The sequence below is a fragment of the Tympanuchus pallidicinctus genome, unplaced genomic scaffold, assembly GCF_026119805.1.
Source record: "Tympanuchus pallidicinctus isolate F22 unplaced genomic scaffold, pur_lepc_1.0 scaffold16, whole genome shotgun sequence".
Lineage (NCBI taxonomy): Eukaryota > Metazoa > Chordata > Aves > Galliformes > Phasianidae > Tympanuchus > Tympanuchus pallidicinctus.
This window is the reverse complement of record NW_026294679.1, coordinates 13,438,714-13,459,916: the sequence shown is the minus strand read 5'-3', so window position 1 is coordinate 13,459,916 and position 21,203 is coordinate 13,438,714. Positions and strand designations below refer to the sequence as shown.

The 21,203-nt window shown below is 39.6% G+C and overlaps 2 protein-coding genes across 4 annotated transcripts in view; one reads left to right on the top strand and one right to left on the bottom strand.

The window, feature by feature from the left end:
- LOC128078031 (gamma-aminobutyric acid receptor subunit pi-like) overlaps positions 1 to 1,358 on the bottom strand; it is a 41,106-nt gene extending 39,748 nt beyond the window's left edge. Inside the window, exon 1 of one of the 2 annotated variants that reach the window (XM_052677837.1) lies at positions 780 to 1,358. In XM_052677837.1, coding sequence (XP_052533797.1) covers positions 780 to 785 — 6 coding nt within the window. In that variant the 5' untranslated portion in view covers positions 786 to 1,358. The remainder of the gene's footprint in view (positions 1 to 779) is intronic. The other variant, XM_052677832.1, reaches the window with a different exon arrangement.
- A 4,963-nt stretch (positions 1,359 to 6,321) lies between these two features.
- The window catches only part of ENTPD1 (ectonucleoside triphosphate diphosphohydrolase 1), a 49,150-nt gene continuing 34,268 nt past the window's right edge, over positions 6,322 to 21,203 (top strand). The window contains exons 1-2 of one of the 2 annotated variants that reach the window (XM_052677824.1): positions 6,371 to 6,468; positions 19,739 to 19,875. Coding sequence is in view for 1 of the 2 variants with exons in the window: in XM_052677822.1 (XP_052533782.1) it covers positions 6,357 to 6,468 (112 nt within the window). In the remaining variant the exon portion in view is untranslated. Of the gene's footprint in view, positions 6,469 to 19,738; positions 19,876 to 21,203 lie in introns of both variants that reach the window. The other variant, XM_052677822.1, reaches the window with a different exon arrangement.

Genomic DNA, 21,203 nt, shown 5'->3' with positions numbered 1-21,203 from the left:
GGGGCATAAAGCAAGTAAAGTCTCCCTGGGCAAGTAAGGAAACTTAGATTTACATGGTCCACAGAAAGTAGCTGTCTTGTCATGTTTCCTTTGCAGAGACAGATGTTGAGTACAGGGCCACCCAGTGCTATCTTAGGAGCTGGAGGGATATTGAGCTCCTGCAGCTGACATACCCAGCAGTAGCTCACAAATGAAGTGCTGGATTTCAGTTTTGCTTCAATGTGCTAATCAACAGAGTTGCCACAAGTGCCATACAATAGAAGTAAGAGCTAAAATTGTTGCTTTCTTGTATGTTCCTTTTATCTGTAGAATACCTCTCAAGTTCTATGCTCATAAGTTTTTGTCAAATATACAATATATATTTCAGTACCCCAAATAACACAAGATGACATGTAAAGTCTTCAAAACATAGATTGGAAGGACACAAATTGGACCAAAGAAATCTATTAATGGAGTCATTTTAAATTTGGCTACAAAAGGACTAATCACTAGTAGTATTTTCACACACTTAATACTGTCTAATTGTTAGATACATTTGCTTTTCTAGTTTGAGGTTTTCTTGCTAACCAAGTTCTCAGTTATCAATGTATAAGCATCAGCATAATTTACATGATACAGAATGGAATTATTTTGTACATCCACGTTTTCATTCTGTGCATTTTAGTTTCAAACAATAAATCAATTGGCAGAAATTTTGTGACAGTTTCAAAGTTTTCTGAAAAAAGAATCCTAGATTGACAACACCAGGGTATTCAGGGCACTGCAATTCTAGAATTTACCTTCATGAAACAAGAGAGTAAGTGTCAGGTGTCCTATTTCCAAGTATCACAGCACTGAGATGATAATACAGTAAACAGAGCTGCAACAACCTATAAACACTGATGTAGTAATAAGCAATCAAAGAATAAGTTTTAATAAATGTATTCAAGAGTAACCTGTGACTGTTTAAATATGCCACTCCTTACTGTTTAAATATGGCTTGAAAAATCTGTATGTGTGCCACACAGCAATGCGATCGAAAGTTCGTGAGATTGTGTTTGCTTATACATGCGTGTACATAGTTTTTATACTTTCTTTCCTTGGTACATCCCAGTTCTTCTATCTGCGTCATTGGCCATCTACAGACATCTGAAGATGTTCAAGGGTTGCTTGTTGCAGTAGAATTGCCAGGCCACAGCCTGAATCAATGGTCGAGCATCAGATGAGAAGGCATGGATAACTCAGGTAGCTCAGATGCAAGCAGTGCACCCCTCCTCACCCTCATTTAAGGGTTAGCAGCTGAGGAGGCAGTATCTCTCTGGATAGTGACTGTGCTCCTCTTGAGCTGTTAGTGGTTACAGGAAGAGGTGAGCCAATTTTCCTTCATTGCCTGTTATTGATCTGTAGTGCCTGTATTCCATTCAAATGCACTTCTATCACTTTCTTTGCCATACGCTTGTCTCTCAGACCTTTGCTGGCTTTGAAGGTGTACATCAGCACTGCAAGATGCCTGTGCTCAATTCCCTAGGCAGCCATGGATACTCTCCTATCACATAGATTTTGGTGGCTGATGGTCACCATTCACGTGCCCATACCACAGCAGCAAAGAGTAGAGAGGTGCTCAGTTCTCATACTATTTGAAGGATGAATGTTGAAGATCGATACAGCCTTGAGAGGCTGAAGATGATCAATCTAACCTCAAAGGCACTTTTGACTTGGCAAGAAAGGTGCAGGCAGCTTCAACACAGTGAACACTCATCTCTTGAGCACTAGTTCCTGGTCACCTGAGACCTGGCAGCTACTTGGGAGAGAACTTTGGGTCATCAGGTTTCTAAAGGACCCATAAGTGAAAGCTGAAAGCAGGTATGAAACCATACTTGACTAGCCATACAAACCAGCCTAACTTGTTTCTGCAGCCCGTTTTAAAGTGAAGCCACTGATTTGATTGGGCACTATCAAAGTAGATAAGATTAATATAAATAGTTGAAAATTCATCACATTGGACAGAATATGCTGCTTCAGATTACAAAAGTAATAACTTGATTTGAAAAGACAAATGAAACTATGTCTTTCTGATGCCAGCTTCAATTATCATTCCTTATAAAAGTTAAGAACAAGCTAAGATCTTCTGGCTTATAACCTGGAGGAGTCCCCCCACACACACCCTGATGTCTGAGCCTCAATATAGCATTCTTGTGAGGTGGAAACTGCCCAGAACTGAGCTCATCTCCCCTCAGCTTGCTTCCATGCAGCCTCTGGGATAGGAGAATTAGAGACTTCTATGCACATGACTGAACACACGCTTGAGGACCAAGCCCCGAGGTAGCAGATCAGGCTTAAAGCCATCCCCGTCTTCTCTCCTCCTGGCTGAGTATTTCTCAGTATGCCCCTAAGAATCACAACAGCATCAGACCCTCAGTTTGCAGTTGATTTTGTTTACAACTGCAAGGCTTTTTGCTGGAGGAATACAGCCTAATGACGCCTTGTTGTCCATGTAAACTATGAATCTGCATAATAGATTTTTCTTGTTGACAGACTGGCATAAGAACAGTCAAAACCTGTGCAGAAAGCATTAGTTTTCTGGAGACACAGCCTCCAAGCACCTCCCATCAGCTTGGGTCTCAAATTTTAATTCTTTGCTGAACTAAGTGTCCAGGAAGTGGGAGATTCCCAAACCATTTCAAGCAGTGCAAAAGGATGACAGACAAGACAGGAGATAATCACATTTTAAAGCATTTCTGTCTTTTTCAGTCAAGGAAGCTGTTGCATTTGAGACAAGCTGGCCCAAATTAATTAAAATTACTCAGTAGAGATGTACACATTAGCAAACGATGTTCACAGATGAAATACTTCTTACCACCCAACCACACAAAAATGAATAGTCTCAAATAAGTTCGGTGTCCTGGGCTCAGCTGTGTGCTCATACTCATCAAAGTGCAACTCAGAAGAAGGGTGTTGCTCTATCAGATGTGGAACTGAGCTCAAAGTCAGCAAGAGCTCCAAGGGGAAATCACAAAAAGGGCTTTGAAAGTGTTTGCTTTTTTTTTTTTTTCATTAAAACACGTATTTTTGGGGTTTTTTTCCTTCACTAATGCATATTTAACTAATCTTCCCACAGGGATAAGCATGTGACTGCTTCAGAATTTTTCCCATTTTGTGAGTACATCTTGCTTTAGCAATATTCTGTGACAGTCATTACAATCACCTGGAGTTGTATCATATTGTAAAGTAGCCTTTAAGTACCTATTTATAACGTTTGAATAGACGCTGAAATTGTTGCTAGCTGGGTGGGTTTACTTTTTATTTGAAAAAAGCATGCTAGAAAAACAAAATGCTTTCACTTAATTCAAATATTTCCCTTCATTATGACCCAATACTCAACAACAGGCTTAACCAATGCATTTCTCCTTCAATTACTGCACACTTCTCTTAAAGCATAGGCAGTGTTGACCTTCATGTTGAGTTGAAGTACAGATCTGGCAGTGCATTGAGGGAAAATAGGGAAGCTGGTTCCCAAACTATCCTTCCTGTAGAAGCTTCACCATATGCCAACCAGCAGTACATATAAAAACAAGTTTTTGCAGGCTTTTAGGGGTGGTTTTTTTTTTTTTTTTTTTTTTTTTTTTTTTACAGGGGAAGGTGGTGAGAAATAGAAATCACTCCTTAGATCTTACCTTTATTTTGCCAATGGTAATTTGACTTATTCTGGCTGTTGATATTTTAATCCTAAAGGAATGCATCTTAATACCTCAAACGGGGGGAGAACTGTAATTGTTATTAAAAAAAAAAAAAAAAAAAAAAAAAAAAGCAATGGAGCAGAGTGGGGAGGAACGACACGACAAGGGAAGGACAGGAGCGGCGCTGGGCAATGTCCCGAGGCGCGGTGCCGTACCTACCTACAGCCGCGGCAGAGGTCGAAGTGCGGGGCTGCCTCCCTCCGTGCAGCCTGGCAGCCGGCCGGCGACTGCGGGACCGTGGGTTCGAGCCCGCCCCCGGCCGGGGGCGTGAGGGTGGGCAGTGAGGGCCCCCCCTGCTCGTGATGGCTAAGCCCCGTGGGTGCCGCTGAGCAGCTGCTGCCATTTCTTTGCTTATTCTTGCCTTTTTTAGTTTCTTTGGGTAAGCGATGCTTTTTTTTTTTTTTTTTTTTTTCCCCTCAATGGGCTTTGAGTTGACTGTGCTGTAGAGAGAAGTGGTGAAGGATGTCTGCCGAAAAAAAATCTATAGTGGCAGTTCCCATTGTACTTCTTTTGTCATGTCTCTGAAGCAAAGCTCTCATAAAACTGATTGCCTTGTGTTCTTGCTTGCAATAGTTGCATCCCAGCCACCTTGGCCAGAAACTTCCATGCTATCCAGATGTTCCGGATGTTCCCAGGTAACATTGTTCAAGTTGCTCTGCAGAGACTGGAAGGAAAATGTTAGCTTTAGCACTATTTTTCCTTCTGACCTTTTTCCTCAGGATCTGTCTATGTATTGGAGGTGTGCAAAAGTATCGTGTTCTTTGGAGTAATGCTGTTCCATACAACACAAGATGAAGGAAATGCAATTCCTATACCAGGCTGTGTTGGGGGAAGTAATGTCTGACAGGTTAATGTTTACTGTCAGAAGGCACTCCCTGCAGTTAGGATATAAGGAAAAGCAAAAGAAATCCTTCCTGACAAGGTCAGTATTACCAGTGTCAAAATATGGAACTGCTGGTCCAAGCTGTGGAGGAGAGAGATGACAGAAGAGGAACGCTCTTTCCCCTGGAGATATTTAAGATCAGACTGGAGCATGCTCTGAGCACCGTGATGAGCTGTAGATATCCCTGTTCATTGCAGGGGATTTGGGCTAGATGGCCTACAAGGATCCCCTCCAACTCAAACAATTCTATGAACTTTGGTTTCAACCACTGGCACTGCTTTTCTTTTTGATGTTGACAGTTGACGAAGGCAAATTCTGAGAGGTCCAGTCCATTGGTTTCTAGCAGTAAGGATCCAAGGTTTTGTTTCCTTCCTCTAGCACGTGCTAGCCTCATAGTAGAAGTAGGCATATGTCCTCTGCTGTGTCTTTATCTACAAAATGATTACCCATGCCTTCTTATAGGAGGCTGCTCTGACGCTCCATTGCTGCAGCACTGGAATCTTGCCCCAAGCTATAGAAAGGGCTGAGGTCCAGAAAGAAAAGCACATCTCTGAAAAAGTGGAGCGTATTTTCTTGCTGTCTTGTGCCTTTCTGTCGCTGTTATCGCCTGAAGCCTTTATTTATTACTGCATCTGTGGGCAGGAGAAATTAGAAACATGAAATCCCACATTCCCTCCAAATACTGAATGCTGATCTGATATTAAGTCAGGAATACGTGCTGAGTGCCCTTGCTCTGGGATGCTTCCTCTCACATCTCTTGTTTGAACACAGTTGAACTGTAGCATGTGTAGCGCTTATCCTTCATTCATCAGTCAGGCATAAAGCTTGAACCCCAGTAGAAAAAAAATCCCTGATTTCTTCTTTTACAGAACAGCTGCAAGTAGAATCAGCAGGTTTGGTCCCATGTGGCATTTCACAGCAATGGAACTGAGAAAACAGCTTTAAAGACGGTGCTATTACTAACTGGCATAGAAACAATGCTGATGTTTGTTTATTATTCCCATTAGTACTCTGAGCACAGATTATATCAAATGGAAAGTATCAGATTCTGAAAATTCTAGGGATTTTCCTACTTATTTCTTAACATCTATTTCAAGTTCCCTCTAACTGCAGGTCATAATTTAAAATGGATGGGAAATAATCTGTCAGAAAACTCAAAGCAGCAGTGTGGCATTGCCTATTACCATTCATAGTCCTCAAATGGAAAAATCTGAAAGGTAATCCACTTCTAAGAAAGTCAGAAAACAGCACCCATCTGGATTTCAAGTCTTCAAGCCATTAAGATAGTTGAGAAGCACTAAAAAAAACTCTGTGCAGGGTGCACTGTTCTCTGCACAGAAGAACAGAAGATGGCTGTCATTGGGACTTCAGGTCACCTGGGACAGCAGCTGGGCCAAGAGCAATTGCAGTACTCTCTGCTGCAGAGAAGCAGCTAAATGACTGCTGAAAATGAATTTGGTTCCCCTGGCTTGGAATATTAGTTTGTCAGTAAAGTCTTAATGTAAAACTAAAGCTTATGTTGCTTAATCTAACTCTGGATTATGAGGGTTCTATGGAGTGCCTCTGGCTCCCATTTCCTGCCCCTTCCCATTGCAGCAATAGGACCTCTGAAGCACAGAATCTGTCACCTGCCCTTGAGGCTGGCCCTGGAGCAGGACGGCTCAATTATTAACCCCAAGCTCAAATCCTTGAATAGAGCCATTCATCAGCTGGGAAAATCAGCTGACTCCATCCTCAGGCTGGTAAAGAGTAATGAAATGGTTTCAGAGAACGACTTGCAGAAAAGACTCACAGAACACACCAAATTTGGATGTCCCCAGAACGAAATCATTTTAATTCCATGCATTTCATCCTCTGCATCTACGTCAGGTAAGTTGTTTTGGGGGAGATTTTCAGTACAAACTGTCGCCTTGGTGACCTCTTGTAATCTGCAGCGCTGATTAAAAAAGCATTATAATCTGTAATGACTTCCAATAGCTGACACCCTAAGAATAATGGAAAATACAGTGAACCCCTGCATCCCTGGGATTCCTGAGATGTATTAATTCTGATCGGCTATCAAATTTTAATTGTTTGAAATGCATTCCCAGTAACAAATAACCTTTATAAATAAGCCCATATAACTTCTATGTAAGTATCGTATTGATGCATAAAATATCAACAAATATATCAACAAAATATAAACAAAAATATATTCCCATTTTTACTTATATAGTAACATTTTGTGAGTAGTATTCCCGAGATATTAATGCAACAGCAAATGTTTGGAATTCTTACTAAGCCAGTCCTGAATAAAAGCAGTTTTGGTGAGGACCTGAAAGTGAGATCAAATAATTCAATCTTGCACCTAAGCTAAATGCTGAGCAAAAAGTCAGAAAAACACCTGCTGGCATATGGAATTTGAATATTACTTGATTAAAAATTGAAATAGGTAATGCCAATGTTGAGGATTCCCATCTGCTTTTTTGGGAAGTATCTATTTGAAACTACTATGGGTAACTATATTTCACTGTATAGCGTCCCAGCTAACGTATGGAAGACATGCAAATAACACCACAAAACATTCTCCAGCTTTAGAATTCTGCAGGAAAAAAAGCCTTGTAATTACTATATATTTTATGGGTAGTAGAGGACGAGTCAGTGTTCTAAAACTTCATACAATCTACACTCCAATAGGAATGTTTGCCCATGAAAATACAAATTCTTATACTTTATACAGACTGCATGAATAGTTGCACTGAAATGATTATGATTACTCAGTGACCTCAGGGCAGTATATTCTGCAGCCGTCCCAGATTATTGCAGAGAAAAGATGGGTAGTAAAACACAAGTAGGTCAAATTTAGGAATGCATGTCACCTTTTGTATCTTGCAGTTCAGTCTCAGAAAACAAATTCTTGCTTACCTGCAGCAAGAGTCACAAAATACAATCTTTTTTTAAGTATTGGATATTTTCCTCATTTTTAGATCCACGTAGGAATTAAATTTCTCTTCTCTTGATAAATTCTTGCTTGTCAAGACTTGTCAAGCAAGCTTCTCACCTCTCTCTTTCACCGAAGTCAGTGAGGCTTAAAGGCTTGCTTTAATGTTGGTCTGACCTCTTGCAGGATTACTCATAAGCTGAAATGAAAGAGTGTTGATGCTGGGGCTCCACTACCCTGCCTTTCAGTCTGGAGCAGTGCAGATGCTGCTGTGTGCAGTCAGGATGCACGCTGCATTGAACACCTTCAGATCAGGTCACAGCTTTCTGGTATGATGTTAAGCTCAGTTCTTCCCACACAGTGTCAAAGCACCCCAGGGTGAAACCACCCTGGAAGGGGAAGGCACCTGTAGCCATTATTTCCTTAGAGGCTGTTTTGAGAAGCACATATTTTTGTTTATATCACTTGTCACCTGATTCATAGCAGTAAGGATGCATTTGTCCCATCTTTGTTAGCTCTTTCTATGCCATTACATATGTCCAGGTGCTGGCTTTAATGAAGTACTTATGTTTCCATTATGCCCAAAATAATGTTAATACTCCAGAATTATATGAAATAAGTGAAAAAGCTGAGATGAAGACAGTGGATTTGGTTATCTCAGGCGATTGATTTTCTTTGTATAATGCTGTCAGTGCTTGAAAGGCTAGGTAGATTAACTGATTCTGCCAAGAACAGGCAGGCTTGTGCTAGCCTTGCATCACATACAATTTTCCACTTTATTAGTAGGACAGCGGAAATTTGTAAGCCTCCAGCTGTGATGTATCTTGCTGTTTTAGAAGACGTGGCTTGATGGGTTGCCTCACTAGCCTGAAATGCTCACTTTTCATTGTGAGCAGAATGTACTTGTTCAGCTATCAATAAAAAGCCTCAAGCAAGTGCATCAAGTTGCCATTTTCACCTTCTCCATTACTGCAGGGAGCTGTATAGTTTATTAACGATGCCATACATCATGACCTTTCTAGCATCGCTGTTATGTGGGCCATGATAAATGCACTTGGCCTTGGTTAGGAAGCTGCAACTGTAAGCAGAAATAGGAGGAGCTAAGAGGCACCAGACATGCAGTGAGTGTCCAGCCAGACAAGTTCACCGCATCGCTGCTGTGCAGCCCTAGTGGTGATGCCAAATCACTGTAAAATCATTGGCTTGTCTTCCCCAAAGGGAAGCTGGAGCAACAGCTGAACCTTTCCTTCTCTTTACGAAAGTAGTTGGCTAAAAAGTGCCACTTTCTGCTCTCACCTACTCCATGATCAGTCTACCTAAAACAGCCACCAGTGTTCTCAAATGTCATCGCTTTTTATTATCAGCTATGCATAAGACATGCAAAAGACAAAGAACTAATATATCAAAGATTCATTTCCCAAGTCCTACCTGCTATGTGATCTGAGCAAGATGAAAGGAGTTGATGATATATAATTGAAATGCTGCTTTCACAGAAAATAATTGTTTCCAGCCCAAATAGGTTTGCACTGTGCTGTGACCATGTGCCTTATCTGTTTGCAGTTTAATTTATGCTGCTGTGCTCTATATCAATGCGTGTCACAACATTAGAAACCTAAAGTTTTAGGGAGACCATGTAGAAGTTCCTCTCTTTTACAAACAGGAGGAATTTATTTTTGCTTCCATAGTTATTAACACAGTATTTTTTACAAGTTCCTATCACTAATGTTCTCTTAAGTTTGAAAAGCACACTGGGGAAACTGAGCCAAAATCTAAAGTTGGCTATGCACTACTCCATAATCTTCCTCCTATTTATCTCCTTCAATGTAGACACTAATATGCTATTAAGAACTAATATCTATGTATAAACAGAAGAAGAATTAAGTGATATTTACTTTAACATTTACCCATGAACATGGAGATTGTAACAACTGCTTGCAGGACTTTTGCTTAATATAAGCATATGCAAGCAGAAAAATAGCAAGACAATAGTATCCTAAATATTACTTAAATTACTAACCTTACATTTATCAAAATGTACGGTTTCCTTTTTACAGTGTTATAAATACAGTGTGTATGAGCCCGCTCATTTCTTACTATGTAGAAATACTAATGGTGTTTAAGCCAATAATTGGTGAGGCTAAACTTTCTACAAGCTCACTTCAAGGAGATGATGGCCACATCATTATTTGTTTGGGAATTTCTCTTTGTAAAGCTGTCAGATTATAGCAAGATTTCATCGCCGGTGAAAATGCATAACTTATGGTGGTGACTGCGTTGAAAAAACAGTGTTTTGTAGCTGAGAATAGTGTTATTGTGCTCTTTGCATCTGCTGTAGCTTCCATGGAGATAAATAAGGAGGATTACTTCCAGAGGAAAATACACATCTGGCTGATCTATCAGACATGAATAAACTACTTCTGAGAACAGGAAATGCCAAAGGCAGTTCAAAAAGAGTTATAGATATACATGACATATAAGGATCGCCCTGTGGAAGTTAATGTGAGCCAACATCTACAGCAGTCCTGGATGACACACTGATTCAAAATCACACAGCAATTGATGAAATTGGAGAGAATTATCTTCAGGGTCTCTTTTAAATTACTAAGGAAATAATTTAGCTCAAGTCTACTAAATTAACAGTTCTTGCAACATGCAGTGCTTGTCTCCTCATCACTCATGCATTTGAAAAGTACAGCTTTAACTGCATATGCATTCTTAAAACCAGCAAAACATAGAAGATGCCATCTAAAAATTGAACTGCAGTTGTCAGAGTCTCAAAATAGCACTTTTTTGTATATATTTTTAATATTAGACTGCTTATTCTAAATGCCTTTTTTTTTAAAAAAAAAAAAAAAAAAAAAAAAAAAAAAAAAAAAAAACTTAATGACTCCTAGGGTTTTCTTCTTATTATTCTATGGTACTGTTCTGTCCTTAATTTTCCTTCTGTTTTTTACGCGTATTCTATTAAAGGCTCGCAGTTTAGATTGAAATTGCCTGTTAGTAGTTGTTCAAATTGAGGCATTAATCTTCTGTCTGAATTCACATCACACCAAGATGTGACAATGCTATACACAAATGATCTTATAACCGAGTTTCCAGACCATAAGAATAACACTACAATACTCCATTAATGGAAGAACTTGGAAAACAAATATCTTTAGGCCAAATGTTCTACTGTTGGGTTTGAGCTGACAGCAAACAGCTGGAAGATAGGAGCTGTCTGTACCTAAATTATGAGGAGCAAGATTATGGAAGTCCAGCTGCAGTGTTTGGCCCAGGGATGCACACTCTGGCACACTTTTCTGATCAGTTTGACAAATACGAGAATAAAAGGTGGGTTCAGATAAAAAAAAAAGTTGTTGCTTTATCTCCTGCATTATCTCCTTGCTATGTGCCTGACTGTCTTACTGATGAATTATGATATTCATAACAGAACAAAAGCAGGCATAAGCACAGACAGGAGGGGAATCTATACAAATATGGTTTTGTGCCCTGAAAATGAATAATGAATCAGAGAACACAGGCTATACAGAGAAAAGGATCTGGGAGTGAAATAAGCAAAAGCTACTCCTTAATATTTCTGAAATTGCAGTTTTGTAGCTCTTCATCTGTTGGTACAGGCTTGAGCAAATAAGAAATCAAGAGATTCCAAGGTGAGTGTATTCTGCTGAACTGATACAAGACTTACCTTAAAAGTAAGGTTATATATCAAGAAGTACAGAGGGTATGATAGCTAAAGCATACATTAGGTATGCCAACAGAACATTTAGTGTTATGTTTTAAATCATGTATGTGCTAGATGAGATCAGTTCTTGTAGATGTGTATTTCTGTATGCTTATAGGGGGGAAGAAGACAAGTTACTTGGTTCTGACTTACTTTCAACCACAGTATATCTATGAAAAATACACGTCAAACCAGTTTAATTAGTAAGTAAGAATAATTACCATTGTATCATTGCTCTTTAGCCTGTCTTTCCCCGCTATTCCTATATTCAAGGAGCCTTAGCAGAACACGGCAAACTTCAGTGGTGCAGGTGCTTAATCTTTTTATTTCATGACAGCGAAATGCTGCTCATGCCAGCAGTACATGGGGATGGGAAGTGTGTTTAATGCTCACTTGTAACAAAAATCAAGATCACTTTAGCCTTTCTTTTTTTGAACAGAGGAAAATGCTCATATTAAGGTTGATTTGCTGTTCCTGCTGAAGGTGGCAGTGTGGTATCATCCTCAGAAACAGAAACCGCTCTGCTTCAGCGGCTCTCCTTGCTGTGGGATGAAGGAATGTGTTCATCCTGGCCTGCTGGCTCACAGTGATTACAGACAGCACTGCACACCCCTGTTGAAAATAGCAGAACTACCTGCAGCGACCATTTAACTCTGAGCTGATTGGCAAATAGGTGGAGAAATGCATCTACAGTACTGACTAAGTTATGTTTATAGTTAATATTTTATTTCCATGTCAATAGCTTATTTCAGCCAGCAGATTTATATAATTAAGGACTTCCTGGTAGTTATTTACCTATCTCCTTAGCTAATCAGCTCTCTGTATTACTTGAACAGTTCTACTGTGTTCAAATATTGATCACTGCTTGGGTAGCTGTCAAAAGTGTTTGTGCATAGTCATATTTGTTTAGCCTTAAACAACGCCCCTAGCAATGCTATTACATTTACACACTATACAATCACAGAAGGCATAGGCTGGAAAGGACTTTAAAGGTATCTAGTTCCAACTCCCTGCCGTGGGCTGGGTGCTCCTCACCAGACCAGGGGCCATCTAACCCAGCACTGGGCACGTGCAGGGATGGGGCACCCACCACTCTCTGAGCAGCAATGCCAGGGCCTGACCCCTCTCTGAGCAAAGACCCCAACCCCTTCGCTCTGTGGTGCTGACAGCACTGTACCTGGTGTCACTGCACTAGGAGAGGTCTCTGCTGGATGACTGCAGATGCCTCAGGCACGAGATCAACTTCATTTGTTGGGGCTTAAGTTCTGCTGGAAAAAATGCTTTGACAAAGCCCTATGTCATTTAAACTAATATGTTAGTGAAATAATTCAATATTTTAATTAAAAAAATTAGTGCTTAGAAGGGTTACGATTTTAGGCGATGTGCCCAAAAATCACTTTAACGTTTTAAATCAGCATCTCTGTAATAACCCTTTATGAACATCTCTGGAGATAAAGCTGTTTCATTGTATTTGATCTGTAGTATTCTTATTACAGCCTTCATAATGAAAAAAAAAAAAAATCATGCTATCGAAGGTGCCTGAATGGGTTAAGTGACCCTCAGAATGAATTCTGAGGTTTCTGTTTCTGCAGCGTGAACACCAGGTAAATGTGTCATAATTACATTTTACTACTTTATCAAGAGAAAAGAATATTTGTTGTGGTGCACATTAAAAAGCAGCTTTGAATAGATAAACATATATGTGTTACAAGTGGAAAGGTTAACAGCAAAAGGGCAATACAGGAGTATAACAGCACAGATAGAATGGTTACAAAGGAATAGTGCTCACCCATCTCTGAAGATCCAGACTCATAGGAAAGACTCCCCAAGAAAGGTATCTCCACCCAGTTAGCCTTTAAATGAAGTGTAAGAGAGGTGCAGCCAGAATCCACCCCTTCCAGTGGAATTGCCTTCACCTGTGCTCCCATGGCTGACTGGTCTTTTCCCCAAGTGCTCAATCAGTGCTTCAGGGTGTGACTCAACATACAATAAGCAAATCCTGCTGCACACACAGTGGTTAAGTTAGCATTCAATTACCATGATATTTTTTTTAAATATCTGAAAGGACTGCATTTTACCCTTCTTATAAATGCTTTATTTGGAAGTTTTCTGCTAATGGCTACTTAAATTTGGATAGGAAGTTATTTCACCTGTGACAGTGTCAGCTGTTTTATTTTTACATCAACTCCTTAAAGAAATGATGGTCATATTTGCAGTAAAACTCTTGAAAATGCTTCTTAAATTACTTTCCATTCATTTGCTAGGGGGTGAGGGAAGCATCCACTGCTGCTTCCGTGGTTTTGGTTGTTCCTTAACTTTCTCAGAAAAACTCTCACTCCAATCTCACTACTGAAGCTGTCTGGTTTTTCCAGACATTGGCTCACCCCAAATGTCACCCAAAGGGCCACCTCAAAGGGCCAAATATAACTCAAAACTGTGTGTAAAGGGAGAAGAGTGCTGTGTACTACTTGATGCTTCTGTTGGTGCTGGCTGGTGACAAGCATGGAAGAAGTTCTTACTGCTTGCTCGCGGGACTTGCATTTACAGCAGGAACATATCAGATAGTATTTGTGCATCAAAACATGCAGAGAACATTATTCATGCAGGACATCTTTTGGAAGAAGGCACAAACTCAGGAAATATGTCTGGATTAATCTTTCCCTGTCCTGATCCATGCACTGATTGCTTGGCCAACCAACAGCCTGTGGGGCAGCCCTCAGGACAGGACGCTTTTTTTTGTTTAGCATGGAGCTGCCCCAGGATGCTGACCAAACTGCTCCTGGGCTGCTCTGTGCTCTGCTGAGCCTGGGATTAGACCCAAAGAGCAGCAACCATGACTTGTGTCTATCTGCTAACTCTTCAATGCTCACATGCTCTGCCTCAAGCAAGTCTGTATTTGTGTTTCCCTGGGGAATGACTTGGATCCTGAAGGGATATTTGTGCCTAAGAAGCAGCAAAAATCCAAAAAAAATTGATAAAAGCAGAGTGTTTTAGTGGTGCCTAGGCATGAAATGGCTGTAGACAACCAAGGGAGATACAGGCAAGCCAGGAAAGCACTGCACTGGGTGCACTGTCACTGAATATAATCTCACCTCTTCCTCACTCTGAGAAAGCCATGAGTACAGACCTTTGTCTTGTAACAGAAGATCCCAGTACTCTACTGCATCATTTCAGCATGTTGAGAAATTGAAGTCAATAAATGCCCTGAACTAAGAGACTAACAGAGCGGGCGATCAAAACATAGTTTGATCTCAGATTTTTAGTTTTTGCAAAGAATCTCAAATGTTATAGCAGAAATATTGTTATATAGTCGGTCTGTGAACTGTAATGAACCTTACAGCTTCTAAAAGTTTGAACATTTACCTGCATTCAGTCTGCTTGCTCTCCAGCAGCCCTACAGAAGCACATTAGCACACTTGGTGTCCTGTATGGTAGAGGTGATTTGGCTGCTGTTTGTTTCAAGTTTCCAGCTCTAGCCTGAGTGACCGGATCTTCTTTCACTCTTTTGTTGGATTCTGGCCGGAGTCCCAAATTGCTCTTGAACTCAGACTCTTGAATTGCAGTTGAGGGAGTAAGACCAGGATTCAGTGCAATGCCTAAGGCTGCTGACATTGAGATTTTGTATTGGACGGTTTATTTTATTGCTTGTCTTCTGTTTTGTTTTCTTTTTTTTTTAAAGCCATCTTAACAGCTCACTGGAGGGTAAGGTAGTTTTGTAGATTTCATTATTAAAAGGGTGACTGAAGGAAGGGCTCAAGGAAGAAAGTTTCATCAAGAATAGCTTGGTTTCTAAGTTTGTGAGGATGAAAAACAGAAAACTACATGGAAAGAGATACTGAAATGGGAGTAAGAAGCTAAGTAAAAGATTGCTGAACAGAACAGGGTGAGTCTGGAGAGGTGATATTACTAGTGAAGGGATTTTTCCTTCCCTCCTGTAAATTAACAGTAGTGGTCAGCTCTCCTTATTAGACTGATGTTGAGGAGTGGATAACAAATATCCAACTTCCATTAGAAAGAGGTGATGAAAATTGCCTGGAAGAATTCCAGCAGAATTCTTTTATCAGGAGACTTGTACAGATGTGTGTTTAAAAATACATAAAAGGAAAAAATAGATGTTCAGAATAAATACCACATTCCTGCATTTTGCCTTTCCTGTGCCCAGAGCAGTCAGCTGGGAATAGGGTCAATCTGCAGAATTTTAGGATTCATGCCTTGGAGTGAAAAAGGAGGAGTGAAAAAAAAAATGAAAATAAATCAGCAGCTGCAATTCTGTCTCTTTCAACAAAAGAATTAATTACTAATGAGAATCAGAAGAGTATATTCTGTAGTTTGAACAAGTTCAGTTATTAGAGCACAGGCAAATATTCTAAAAACTAAATAAAGAGTCTAAATGTTAGCTTTCTGCCAGTGACCATCTTTTCATCCAAGTAGCTTTTAAACATATTTTTGTATGTAAATGTTGCTGTATAAGAAACAACAGTCCTTACAAATGAGCACATTCTGCAGTAGATCTTCAGCTTATCACTGCTGTCCTTTACTGCTATCATTACTGTGTTTTAAGAGATAAGTATGTTTAATATATGTAAAATGATTGCCAGATCTCAGTTATAGGCAGTCATTTAGAGCAGTGATGATAGACTAGTACATAAATCATGCAGTGCTTTGATTAGAGTACTGTAAATGCTGTCATCTTTAACTTAGTCTTATAGGCTACATCTGGGAACAATTTCACGCAATGTTGTTGCTATTACCACCATTCTAAAGTAAAGCCAGCCTTCGTGCTTAAACGTAGTTTAGCAGCACATCATTTAGAATTTTTGAAAGATAAGAACATGCCAGTTGTACCGTGACAGCTGCCCTAAGTCTTCTCCAGATAAAAGAGATGTGAAAAATGTGGATGAAAAAGCCTAATGTAAAAGTAAGAACAAATATTTTTACTAGAGAAAATGAGATATAGTAGGAAGTGAGTAGTTATAGGAGAAAGAACAAGAAACAGGAAAGGAGCAGGAGCAATAGAAAATTTAAAAAATAGAAAAAAAGTGAATGCTAAGGGAGCATGGTGAAGGCAAGCTATGTGAGAAAAGAGCAACGCATTGAGGTTGGCAGTACATGTGTTTGTATGCTCCATTGTAGCCCTCGTCAGGTATTCTGGGAGCTTTGTAAGAGATTTGTAAGTTTAAATGAAAGTGTGCTTTGGGAAAATGCATTTTCCAATTTCATAATGCTAAGCAAGCCTCTGTCACAGTGGTAGGTAACACTTTTCCCCCAATTCCAGACTGTTCTTTGAAACAGACTATAAAAAAATGAAAAGCATTGAGAGCAACAGAGAGGCCGAATAGGCTGTGGCTGATCTGCCAGCACTTGGAGGAAAAAACATTTTTCTCTGCCACAAAGAACCCTATTGTTCCTATGTTAAATACTTAAATTTGCCTGCATTTAAATCAGGCTGTCTAAAACTCTGTTTCCTTCCTATGGTAAAGCATGTGCCAGTTACTGGGGCGGCGTACAGTGGCACAGCTTCAGGGATATGCATTGGATATCAGTGACAAATAAAGCTGGTCTGGTAAATCTTATTAATGGATCTTCAGTGCACCTGCTTTCATATATAGCCTTTGTCACTAAGCGTTCAAGCTCAATTTCATTTGCTATACACGTTTAGAGAAGTTACACTACATGATGCTTGCCTATTTCCCCAGCATGGCATCAAACCACGGAGGGGCAAAGATCTCAAGCAACACAAGAAGAGTTCTACTTTATTTAGGAGAAATTAAACTACTATTAATATAATAAAGCTGTTATTAACAGCTTTCACACAGTTTTTAGTCATTTCCTTGTACAGTCCCACGTAAACACATGGACACACTTCCACTCACTATCCAGTGAGGAGATAGGAAGGGCTGGCATGCTGCTGTGCTTGCTCCAGCAGGCCAGTTTGGCACATTCATAATAGAAGAAACCAAGGAGAGAATGGGGAGTACTGTCAGCACACAAATATGATTCTGAGGGTAGAATTAATGTGGGGTTTTCTTCTAACAGCATTCTTTAACTGAGACTGCCTGTGACTGAAGCCTGATGGCTTTCAGCTATAAGGTATACACCAACCAATGTGGAACCCCTGAGAAATCGCTGCGCTCCACACAGACTCAGACTGGCATTTTCAGCTCTCAAATTGCAAATTCAGTATGAAAACAGTGGAAATGAAGTGGGTAACTCAGTTTTTGTGGAGTTAGGTTCAGTTTGTAATGACGAAATGCTTAAAATTCTTTTACATCCTTGCACACCTGTATAGCTTTTTTTGTTCACGGGGAACATAAGTATGAAAAGAAAAAAACCAAAACATTTCAGAGTAATATAGTTGAAGAGTACTATGGTTTAGCCCATAAGAGGATGAAACATCTGAAATCTCTGAAGCGTACTGACCTGGTATATTTTTGTACTGTGTGGTATTGTTGCTTGGAGAAGTTCCTTGATGCTAAAAATATCATTTCTACACTGTTTTCTATCTCCAAGGTTACTAAATCTTTCTAACCTAAGCATAATCAGGATTATACCTACAGTATGTATTTTTAGCATGCTTGATTTTTTTGTGTGCTGCAATGTTATTCTAGCAGACGTAGCTGAGTTCAGGGAAGTCTGTGCTGTGTAAGAGAGAAGAGGAGGGAAGTCCATAACTTCAGTAGGCAGTTGTTCTGGACTCCCAGAACTCTCTCTTAACTTAAACCTAGATTTCAGATTGTGAAATTTGATATTCCCTAATGGGCTTAAAACTAGGACTATTTGTTGTTTTTACATTGTTTTTCTCACTTATAAGTCTCTTAAGAAATGGACTAAACCCCATAAATTCCTGTTTGCTTGCAAGTGACTTCTTTTGAATGCTAGCAGCCGTTCTGCTGCTGCTGCTTCCAGCAGCACTACCAAGAGCAGAGCCAGGAAGTGGCAGCTGCTGCCTTGCCTGTGGTGCCACATCCCTTCCTGACCAGTGCTGCTTCACCCTGCTCCAGCAACACCGCTACCCACCTACCTGTCCTGTCACCCCGACAGCATGAGCTTTTTATTTGCTGAATGCAATTGCTGTTTTAGGGTGGAATAATGGCTGGAAATATCACCAGCAGAATTTGCACAGGTGGTTAGTTTCTTCATCCAAGCACAGAAAGCACACGTGAGTAAGAACAGCACTGTACAAATAAGGTCGTGCCTACACATGAGAGCTGAATGTAATTTCTAACTGACTGTGTTAATGTACCAAACTTGGGAGGCAAAATCCCTGAAAGTGAGTTGTGCAGGAAGTTTTGAAAGGTGACAATACACGTGGCCATTTGAACTGGATACCCAGCGGGGGGTGTATTGATAGAAGAAACGAGATGAGTGATGCCTCCTGCATGCTGAATGAGAAAAGCTGTGCTTGGGTATATAGGACGGCTCAAGGAGAGACAGGTGAGCGTGATTTGAAATGGTACAGGTGTATTTAGTAAGGAGGCAGGTCTGGTCATTCACTGTGAGTATAAATTAGATATGGAACAGCTATCACTTGGAGTTGGTGATAAGGAATAAAAAGGAAATCAACCAATACAACTAATAGAAATAGAAGGGCTAGAAAGTTATTTCTGTCATTTGTCTTTGGACCCTGAATTGATTCTGCTTTGTATATATGCACAAATTCTGTAGTTCATAAAATTACAAATTAGGCTGTAAATTTAGGATTAAAGCTGAGGCTTCACACAGCTGGAAATCTTCAAGCCTTAACCTTTTTCTGCCAAAGTTGTAAATCAAGGCAAGTATATAGAAAGTTGCTTGTTTTAAACATAATAGCTACTTAATTCTTTCTGCTAATTCAAAGAGGATTGGAATGGGATGAAGAAATTACGTAAACATGAAGTACTTGTACCTGTGGAGGTAATAACTGCCTATCATCAGTGAATGAAGATGTAGCATTTTCTAAAATCCAGGGCTACTTTGCAGTCTGTCCATTTCCTTCCTATTTTTATTGGTCTGCTGAAGTGCAAAACTGAAGAAAACAGGACATGAAACCTCCCAGAGACTAAGTAAGGTGACCACACTGAAACGTTTGTATCCAAGGCACATATAAATTCACATGGAGAAAAAGCACAGCGCAAATCTGAAAGCAAGACTGAAAATATCTGAGAACTCGCATTTCTAGAGACAGTTTATCTGTGGTTCTATCATGTAGTAAATCAGAACACATGTACTACCATCAGGTGAGGTGTACAGAAGACAGCAGGTTCTACAGTTGTGAAGATCTAGTGATTCCCTTTTGGAAGAAGGTAGTAAATGGTCCAACATAAACTGATGACTACTGATTTCACATTGCAAAGCCTACTTTAAATAGCTCTGTTGGAAAGAAGAATATTTTCTGCCTCTAGAACGTGGCAGAGCAGGTGGGCTGATATATCATGGGTATATTTATGGCTAACAAACATATGCAAATTAAAGATGGTCAGGATTTTAATGATATCTCCCTTTTTGACACTCTTCAGATAGTCCTTCTGGACGGATGCAGTCAACTTTGCTTTGGCTGTTGACTGGGTGACATTTGATGGATAATGTGTCTGTGCTACAACTGGTCTTCCTCTGCAGATGCTCACTTAATAAAGAACAAATCACTCAACAGAGGGTGAGTGGGTAGTCAGGCTGAATTCAGACATTAAAAAAAAATAACTTAAAGTTATTCCTTTTCATTTTATGCATGTTTTCTGCATTCTGTGTACTTTTATCTGAAAAAAAAAATACTGGAATTGAGTGACTTAATCTGATCTAAATATACATGGTTCTTTTTTGAAAATAGCTGCTTTGGGTTACTTTAATATTAATCTTTGTCTTGGCTACCAATGTGTAGCATGATAATCTTTGTTTTATTAAATCTTAATTGAGGTTTGGTCATGAAGTCACACAGAGGAGCAGATAAGAAGACTATTTTCTTTCTTCTATCTTAAGATAGTAATTATTCAAAACATGAATGCCACTGCTAGTTTACTTTCCTTAGTTTCACTCTGCAATTGATGTTTTGGAGGTATTGTGAAGTTCTGCATGCTAAACAGGGCAACTAATGTTCACTGTCTTCCTATATCTATTCATGATGTATTTACTACTGACTCCTGATTCACTCTTTTTTTCTTTTTCTTGGTCTATATTCTTGGGCCTTTGAGAATTTTTGTTGCTGTTGTTAATTTCTTATCTGTTTAAGTTTTACTGATTTCACTTCACAGACATCCTTTCTTCGAGGTGTTACTGGCCTAATGCTATCAAAAGAGAGACAGGAAATTAAGGCAGTTGGTGATGGTTCCTGAGAGCAATGTCACACATGGCCAAAGAGAGCTCCCTCCTGTGGGAACATTGGAAGGTTTTTGCCTTCATTTTATCAGATTGTCTGCTACTTCTGTCAGATAAAACAATAGGAAGATACTAAAAGATGCAAACGATGAGAATAAGAGATCTGACTATTCAGGAATGTCCCAACACAAGCGTATTTGCTCAAAATCAGTTATATTACTGCATGCCTCATTATCTCAAAGAGAAAGCAATAGCTCAGTTGCCAATAGGGGAATTCTGATACCTTGTATTAATATGATGGTTAATGGTTTGAGAAGCAGACTTATAGGCCAGGATGCTGCCAGTGTTGTTTGGGACCATGATGGTTTTTATTAAAATTGACAAGTAAATTGCTCTGTAGTTCAGTTCAGAACATTTACAGCTGACATGGGTAAAATCAGGTGTATTAAATAACCTGAGCAGAAAGAGCAACTGCTTCGTTGCAACTAATGACCCTGTTCATTAATGGGGTTTTAATGAACCCTGTGTCATGTTAATATTTTCAAACACTTTTTTTTTAATTAAGCTGTAGAATTTATGAAATGAATTATTTTTACTTTTACTATGTTTATGTAGATTTGTAAAGTGAAATGAAGGTGGCAATTGGATCTCTAATCATATGATATAACAGCA